The 9,421-nt window shown below is 40.7% G+C and overlaps 1 protein-coding gene across 4 annotated transcripts; it reads left to right on the top strand.

Moving 5' to 3' along the window:
* Positions 1–1,072: 1,072 nt before the first annotated feature.
* Positions 1,073–9,367, top strand: zbtb5 (zinc finger and BTB domain containing 5). 4 transcript variants are annotated; one of them, XM_015050657.1, is made up of 5 exons: positions 1,073–1,231; positions 1,310–1,425; positions 2,549–2,762; positions 2,833–3,645; positions 4,429–9,367. In XM_015050657.1, the coding sequence occupies exons 3-5, from the start codon at positions 2,553–2,555 to the stop codon at positions 5,572–5,574; spliced, it is 2,169 nt and encodes a 722-aa protein (XP_014906143.1). In that variant the 5' UTR covers positions 1,073–1,231; positions 1,310–1,425; positions 2,549–2,552; the 3' UTR covers positions 5,575–9,367. The 4 variants fall into 4 exon arrangements, with proteins under 4 accessions (XP_014906143.1, XP_014906142.1, XP_014906140.1 ...); XM_015050656.1 differs by having other exon boundaries at positions 1,310–1,437; XM_015050654.1 differs by having other exon boundaries at positions 1,310–1,694.
* Positions 9,368–9,421: the final 54 nt, after the last annotated feature.

Raw genomic sequence — 9,421 nt, 5'->3', positions numbered from 1 at the left:
GATGAATGAAGATGAATATTTAATGTTGAGAAGCTCACAACAGTCCAGGAACTGGCAGCATGGCAGAAACGGAGGCTAAGCTCATACCGGTAGCAACAGAGCAGCTGGAACTAGAGCTAACGTCGACTCAGGACAAACAGCTCATCTGACGACGACTAATAGTACAGACTCTCAGGACTTAACGGTTCAACTAAGTAGACTCACTAAAGGTAAACAACGAACAACATACGACAAGGCACACAGACAACAGGTGGGACTAAATACACAGGGAGGGTAATCACAAAAACGAGACAGCTGGGATCAATCAACAGAGAAGACAGGACAGAGACTCACAGGGAAACAGGACTAAACACAGAAAACCTCAAAAATAACTACACAGAAAAACACGGATCACAACAGTGATAAGTGGCTAAAAACTATACAGCCGCAAGAAAGAAAAGATATATAGAACATATTTATACAAAAAACACAGAAAGACAGACAAACCCTAATCTACTCCTATTTGCTTCTTTCCTTTTTTCCTCTGTCTGAACCTAATTTATGGGTTAATTTAGCAGTCTTAAACACATAAGTTGGATCAGATCTCTCTTAGCTGACCTATATTTGAATTTGCATGTGTAAAAGCACATGTGAATTTATAAATGGTTAGATCAGTACAATGTTGTGTTATGTAGTGCAGTTTAAGAAAAACCCATAAAGCCAAATGTGTCACAATTAAATATATCAAGATGACCCAAAATGTATTTGCATGTGTAAATTTCTAATATATGTTACAATTAATTTGTGAAACAAATGAATCTATTTTACCCCAACCAATAGATAATACATTATCTTTATTTTATTAAATTAATTTATATTTATATTTAAATGTTTTTGTGAGGTGTTTTAAGAGTTTATTATATGTACCTCATTTTAAATTTGAGCATCTGTTCAAACTAAAAAAGAAACAAACTAAAAAAAACAACTTCTGATTCTATTGGAAAAATAGAAAATGCTAAATAAATTCAAACTTAATTCGTTCCCGTCTGAATTTATTGTGTTATTATACCACCTTGGAAAGTGAGTGTATCATTATTAGTCCAACGTTTAAATGAGGATTATAACAAACAGGTTCTGAACAGAACCTCTTTGTGTTGGTTGACATTAGCGACACTTTGTGGTAAAACTGTGAAGGTGCACCACTGCGCCTTGGCGAGGTTGGAGGCTCGGAAGTGAAGCACAGCGCCATCTTGTGAGTCTGGCTGGTAAAACCGTCTGAGTAACGAGGAAATTGTTAGAAATCATTGTACACGCATCCTTCCGCGAACAGAGCGGATGGCTATTTTGGTGAAGACCATGTCCTCCGGCGAGTGAAACAATATATCCCCCTCAGTTTGAAGCCAACGGTCAACGTGACACCGCTCAGCCAAACCAGCCGGATGCAGAGTAAAAAATCTGGTAGGAAGTGGACCACCGCAAAGGAAGCGTGTTGTTGCACGTTGCAGAGAAAATGTTAGCTGGCGATAGATAAATTTGAGGGGACATTTTGTTTGGGAAAGGTCTCGGCACAGAGCAACGGGTCTTCCCGGTGAACAGAATGCTTCTGTGGCTAGCAGGCACTTGACTGGTTTGCTGCTAGCTAAATTTAGCATCTCCAACTCCTGAACCGGACTATTTTCTTCCCATTGAAACCTCATTTTTAAAGACAAATACCGGTAATATATTTCTCAGAACCCCCTTTTTGTCTTTTAAAATCAAGAATGTTCGTTTGCGTCTCTTTAATTAAGTTAATTAAGTGGTAATGCACTTGCTAACTGCTCTGTAGCTCATCTGTTATCGGTGTTATCAGACGGCTAGTAAACTATATCAGCTTTGGTCTAATTTTCTGATTATTGTATTATTTTACCCATTAAAACATACATGTATATTGTCGCTCGTTAAATGAAAGTCTTCCATGTTTAAGGTTGATACAGAAGAGCTTATCTATTAGTCATTAATGTCAGATTTTTCGACACCATGCTGCCTTTCATGCATGCAAATCCGTACTGAAATATGTATTTACATCTCTATAATTAAGTGTTAATGCACTTGCAGCTGATTATTGCTCTGTAGCTGATTACTGTATTATTTTGCACATTAATCCATGCATGTATATTGTTGCTCATTAAATTAAAGTTTTAAATGTTTACGGTTGATACAGAAGAACAAATCCATTAGTCGTTAATGTCTCAAACTCCAGATTTGTAGTGCTTAGAAAGGTATTTTAAGACACACCCACTCAAGGCAGTGCAAGATTGTTATTTGGAAGTACAATGGCACATAAAACCAAATAAAATATGTGAAATATGCTTTTGCATTGGTATTCAACCCTCCTGGGTCGTTTTATTTGTACTTATGTTACAATTAGGGCTTCAACATATATACAAATTTGTGTATTCTACCAGCTCTGTACGTCGGTAAACTAAATTCAATTTTGCAAATTCATGACAAGTGCATCTTCTTCCACGTTTTGTGGTATTCCCCGTTTGACTTGATATCAACTTCTGCTCGTTTACCTTCATATTTGCAGGGCAATGGATTTTCCCGGCCACTTTGAGCAGATCTTCCAGCAGCTCAACTATCAGCGGATCCATGGCCAGCTGTGCGATTGTGTCATTGTGGTGGGCAGCCGACACTTTAAGGCTCACCGCTCGGTGCTGGCGGCCTGCAGCACCCACTTCAGAGCACTGTTCACTGTTGCGGAGGGAGACGCCAGCATGAACATGATCCAGCTGGACAGCGAGGTTTGGACTTAATCCATAACAGCATCGCCGATTATTATTGCGTCATAATGAAACCGCGTTTGATTTGCAGGTGGTGACGTCAGAAGCTTTCGCTGCTCTGGTGGACATGATGTACACGTCGACACTGATGCTGGGGGAGAGCAATGTCATGGATATTCTTCTTGCTGCTTCGCACCTGCACCTGAACAATGTGGTGAAAGCCTGCAAACACTACCTGACCACACGGACGCTGCCCCTGTCCCCCTCGTCAGACAGGCCCTCCCATCACCACCCTCAACAGGAGCAGCAGAGACACAGGCAGCAGCAGCAGCAGGTGGGGGATTTGGGAGCTAACGCTAACCTCACAGCTTCAGCTGCGACGTCCAAGCTGCAGCGCTCCTTCTTGCTGCAGCAGCTTGGACTCAGCCTGGTGAGCTCTGCTCTGGGAGGCATGGAGGAAGATGGCGTGGGCAGCAGAGGGGTCGATCAGAGAGCCTCTTTCCCCATGCGGCGCTTCCACAAACGCAAACCTCCTCTAGGGATGGGGCTTTCAGAGGAAAGACCCAGACAGAGGCAGCGGCCCTCGGCCCCCAACCGGGGTCTGTTGGTAGAGAGTGGGGTTAACGCGGAGAGAGAGGACGGAGCGCTTCTGTCACCTGACTCCCACAAGATGGGAGATGAATCCAAGCTAGACGGTGCGATCACAGGGATAGTGTCAACGCCTCAGGATGACCCCCAGATGCCGAGTCAGTCAGACAGCGGGCACTGTGAGGAAGAGAGGATGCAGGGAAGGGTGGGCAAGGAGGAGGACATCAGTGATCATGACCATCAGGATGATGAAAGAGTTGGGGTGAAGATGAAGTCAGGAACAGGGGATGAAGAGACTGAAGAGGAGGAGCAGAAGGTAAAGAGATGATATCAAATAACAATAAGTCATGGCGTGTTCTGTGTGATTATTCTGATTGTTTCATTTTGTTTAGATACTCTAGTCATCAGCATGAACTCCATTTAATTTAGGCTACTTGACATAACTTGGTGTTCTGACAGGACTTTAATCCTAAACACATAAAAGTAGCTCTTCTTGGTTAAAGCAGAGTAGAAAATCTGTAAACTGTGCTTTTAAGCACAGTCTGTGTCTTGAGACCCACCGTTATATGTGGGCCACATCTGATGTGAGCCCCTGATGCCCACATCAGGGGCAGCAGCCCAGGGGCCCACAAAGTTTAATTTCTTTTTTTTTTTTTTAAACGCACGTTTTGGAAACTTTGTACTTCATATAAAACTCATAGGCCAATATCAGATGAATGTATTAATATTTAGGGATTTTTATCAATATAAACAACGTTGAAATATTTGAATATTATAAAGTTGTAGTAAATTTCATTGTGAACAATGTGAAACTATTGGCCAGGGATCAGATCATACCCGGTGATGTATAGGACTACATATTAATCTGCTGTAATTACTATCTGTAGTGGATGAGGTATCAAAACTGGCTCCATCCCAGGTGCCCGCATCCTTGTAAATCCGGCCCTCCAGGGGGGAATGTATATAATTAAGGTTGTATGTATAATGTACATTTTTAAGCTGTAAGTCATACAGTCAGGTTAAACCTGAAAAAGTACATATACACTTTTGCCCGGCAACGTAGCTTCATTCCACATATTTTTTTTTTTTCATTATTCAGGTGGTCGTCAAGCGTGAGCCGCTAAGTTCGCCGGAGCCAGCGGACGAAAACAGCGACGTGACATCGCAGGCAGAAGGCAGCGACCCGGCCGAGCCCGGGTGTCGGGAGGAAGAGGAGAAGGTGGAGCTGAGCCCAGAGAGCAGCGACCGCAGCTTTACCTCTGACCCCCAGCCCAGCTCGCAGCTGCTGCTCAAGAGCAGCATGGCCGGAGGAGCCGGCGTCTCTGCAGGCTATGGCTGCAGTACCGCTCTGAAAAGCAAACCCGGTTTTAGCATCCCCAGCTTCCTTGGACCGAAGGATTTCAGGAGTGGCAGGTCGGGGTTGGTGGCTGGAGAAGATGGTCTTCCCAACACGACGACTGGAGGCGCACATCACTTCCTTCTGAGACAGGAAACGGCCACGCCTTCGGGCTCTGCCTCGTCCTCTGCTCTGCAGTCTGGAACACTCGGCGCTGAGAGCAGAAACAGTTTCGGAGATAACCTGCAGCCGGACTCTCTGTTCCTCCGACCACTGCATGACAGTTTAGGAAACAGTAGAGCCAGTGGAGGGGGAGCCGGCGGGGGACGGGGAGGTGTAGATCCCTTCGCCTTGGACTTCCAGCGGTCCAGTCTGGGCTTTCACTCACTGGGCCGCCCCTCAACCGGAGCAGGAGGAGCAACTGCAAACAGTCTGGGTTATCCAAGCTACAGGCGCATCGCTCCAAAAATGACTCCAGGGATGGGCGGAGAAGAAGCTGTAGCAGGGATTCTTCAGGATGCCTCTTCCTCCTCCTCCTCCTCCAGCCTGGCCGGTCCTCTGCTCCTTAACGAAAGCGGCGGGTATGAGATGAACAGCGGACGGCCCACCTCCCTCCCACCACAGCTCACACGGGCGTCGGCCGACGTCCTGTCGAAATGCAAGAAGGCGCTGTCAGAGCACAACGTCCTGGTGGTGGAAGGGGCTCGGAAATATGCTTGCAAGATCTGCTGCAAAACTTTTCTCACTCTGACTGACTGCAAGAAACACATCCGAGTCCACACGGGAGAGAAGCCCTACGCGTGTCTGAAGTGTGGGAAACGTTTCAGCCAATCCTCGCACCTGTACAAGCATTCCAAGACCACATGTCTGCGTTGGCAGAACAGTAACATGTCCAGCGCGCTGCTCTAGAACGACTTCAGGGGTTGCAGGGGGGGAATAAGCCGTTGCAATCAGCGACGGGCTCAGTTTTAATTCATATAGTCTCACTTATTTTTTTGTCAGGATTGTTGGATCATATCATTTGCTTTTTTCTAATAAATCAGTCCTGATATCTGACCAAACATAAGGATGATTTTGTTATCATATATATTGTTTCTGCTCTTCTAGCTCTCAACTTGTTTTTAAGGCTTTATTCTTAAAAAAAAAAAAATATATATATATATATATAAATAGGTTTGATTCATGGCACATTGCTGTGCATACTCTCCTGTATAAATATCAGGAGAGTATGATAAAAATGTCTTTTTTCGTAGGTTTAGATATCAGAACTTAAAACGCGTTAAAACTATTTGGTTTAAAAATAATTTGGTCTGCTCTGATGTTTCCAAGATTTTAAGGAGGACTTTGATTTACAGCCTTCACCTCTGATCAACTCTTCCCACACTCTAAGTCCATACTTACTGAGTCTTGTCGCATGTACAGCGGTCTGTAGCCTTCCATACAGCAGCCTGCAAAGACTTTATACCTCCTGAACCTTTTACATCTTGTAAATCTACAACCACTATCCTTACTTTATTGGGATTTTGTGTGGTTAGAAACAAAGAAGTCATATTTGTGAAACAGAAGTTAAATAACTTTTTTAACACGTTTTACTAGTGAAAGTCTTTGTTGCGTGCATTAATATAAGTTAAGCATTGTTCAGGTTTTTGTTTTGTCACTGTTTTGTCATAGTGATATTTATGAAGTGCAGAACTAATTGTTGTACAGTCAAAAGCTTGACCGATCTGAACTGTTGAATCAGCACCGACCTCCAGTTCCCTTTGTTTCCATTTGCAGATGATGGATTGAACAGAGCTCTAAGATGTCTAAAGCTTCGGATATCGTTTTATGACCAAACTGCTTTAAACTTCTCCACAGATTTCTCCCTGACCGGTTTTCTATATTTGGTCATGATTTTATTGCTTCACTAATGTTCTCTAACAAAACCTCTGAAGCCTTCACAGAACAGCAGCTGCATTTATCTGGACATTAAGTTACACCCAGATGAACCCTATTTAATAATTAGATAAATTCAGAAGGCAAATTGGCTGCACTGCATTTATTTAGGAGTATCAAAATAAAGCGCACTGAATAAAAATGCACCTCACATGTCAAAGTTTATCACCACTTGGTGTTAATTAGTCACATAAATCCCAATAAGCACGTTGAAGTTTTGTGGCTCTAAGGTTTAAATGTTGGAATCTTCAAGGGGTATGAATACTTTTTGAAAGCGCTGTAGACTTTGGAGAAAGTACATGTGCTCTGTGTGCCAGATATTTATGTGTGAACATGAAGGTGGAATATATGAAAGAGCTAAATTTACTTGTTGAAAGTTTCAACAACAGGAGAAAACTGTACAGTCAACAGCTAATATGAGTGGATTTTAGCGGCTCACTTACAAGAACAGTGGCTGTTAAAGCATTTCTACTTGATTATCTCTTGATAATCGCTAATTGATTATGTAGTCATATCCATTCCCAAAACTGAGTTAATACCCAACTTTTCTTTTAGATTTAAAGATTGTTTTGCTTTTACTAGGATTTGCAGTTCAGTGTCAATCATTGATTTGTTTGAGAAACTGAAAACTTTACATTTCTCTCTGTCAAGTCTCAGCAGTTTGTGTTGGACAGATTTACTTCAGAGCAAAGTTACATTGTAAAACAAGTACTAACTAATATAAAGTATTAGTGGTGCCATTTTTATGAGTTTCTCTGGAAACCCCACTGTAAATAGATTATTTTAGTGTAAAAAAAATTCCCACTTTATTTATATTGTTGTTTATGACTAATGTACAAAAGTTGAGCTGACATCCCAAAAAAAAAAAAAAGCATCACTGCATGATGCTGTGATGTAATGCTGTATTTACTGATTTAAATGTTTTTTTTTTGTTTGTTTGTTTGTTTGTTTTTTTGGATTGGAATTTATTGCATCTTTTCATGGATACTTTGGAAAAGAAGTACATTTCTCACAAATCATCTCAAATCATTCACATGATATCTCTGTTACTGTACTAGAAGTCATTTTTTAAAAACACTCCTCTCTTTTTTCAGTTCTTGAAACGTAATCAAAGAGCTTAGACAAATCAATCAAGTCTTTGTTATGTATAACTAATATGTTTTCTGGATTGCTAAGATGTGCATAATTTATTGATCCAACTTGTCCGAATCTATTGTGAGGCAGTTAGGGGTCGGTATGACGTTCTCATGGTATAAATATTTTCAGTAGAAAAACAGTTTCAAGGTTTCAACTCCACCCAGCTCATTTCTGTACAGCTGTAGCTGTAAAATAATGTTACCTTAATCAGAGTGATGTAGATTTCACGCATTCTCTATTTTCTTTTTTTTTTTAAGGTTTTTATGTAATAACTGGAGTTATTTAGATTATTTAATAACAGCTGACTGTGTTTTCCGTGTAGGCCAGGACAAAGTGTTGCCGTCTTCTTTCAGCCAGCTGATCAGCAGTGCTCTACAGCAGCCAGAGAAAACTCTGCTCACTTCAACACTTTCTTTCTTTCTGAGTTTGCGTCATAGAAACTATAAGTTAGAGGGGAAAAAAAGATTTGTGGATACGTTGCCACTGTTTAAAGCCTCAGTCTACCTCGTTAACAGGAAACCGCTCCATCGCTGCGTTTATGCTCGGCGTCATAACCAAACGTTCGGCCTCACGTTGTTTTTTTGAGTTTTGGGGATTTTCCAGCAGGCAGGCAATTATACAGGTTGTCAACTCATCCACAAAAGTTAAGTTAGTGAAGTACTATTTCACAGTTAATATTTTGGAAACAAGTATATTTCTTCATTAATTTTTTTTTTTTTAAACATTTGCATCCAACGTGCTTAGATCTAATACTTTATATTTACTGTCATTTACAATTTAAAAGAAACAAACTTGCTGAGAAGAACTATCTGACTATCATAGATTGATTTATGTCAGTTTGGCTTCTTCTGTTGGTTTTACATAAGAGTGATGTCATTGGACTAGACTGTTTATTGTACAGTTCTGTTTTAGTGAATTAAAAAAACAAAAACAAACATGTCTGTCTGTCTATATTCTTAATCACTGGATGTGTTGTGACTTTGGTCATTGACTTTAAACTGGTCGGCATCTTTTAATAAAGTCGTTACACTGTCAGCTTGTACAGTTAAACATTTTTATTTAATTTCATGAGGCATATTGGCACCTTGTTACAGAAGAAAAACCTTGTTTTAAAAAATGACGTTAACACAAATTGTCAGATTAAATGTTCCTGAGATATAATCCAGTGGTGACGTTGCTGTTTGGTGTGTCCGTTTAAAGTGGCAAGTGATGGTTAAATGTATGATGTAACTCAGTCACATTCTTGGGAAAAAACTGTGTTCTTGTGAGAAATAAAGAGGTGATGAAGTGAAGATCTCCCTCTAAACTACTTTCACTTGTTATTAATCCTACTGGCGTTTTTTCCCCCCCTAGCAGTTGAATTAATGGTTCATAACCTTTCAAAATAAAGCACCTACTGTACTTCCTCTAGTTTTAATATTGCAAATTTGTGAATTAGACTTTAGTAAAATGCCGTACGCTCTCCAGCTTTAAAAGGCTGAGTAATTGTTTGTTTTCCTAAAAGTGAAAACATTTATTTTTATTTGCTGTTACCATAAAATGGTAAAATCATTGTCTCTGGTGTGTGAGAAGGTTGTAAAATATGTTGGATTTGTTGTACAGACTGAATAAAACAATGGAGCTCTGTTGGGCTTTTTTTTTTTTTTGTGAAATTCTTATTTAATATTCTATAGTTAAACTCAAC

Source organism: Poecilia latipinna, unplaced genomic scaffold (genome assembly GCF_001443285.1).
Source record: "Poecilia latipinna isolate Pla-1442-1.1 unplaced genomic scaffold, P_latipinna-1.0 Scaffold1003, whole genome shotgun sequence".
Classification (NCBI taxonomy): domain Eukaryota; kingdom Metazoa; phylum Chordata; class Actinopteri; order Cyprinodontiformes; family Poeciliidae; genus Poecilia; species Poecilia latipinna.
This window is presented reverse-complemented; position numbering and strand designations above follow the sequence as displayed.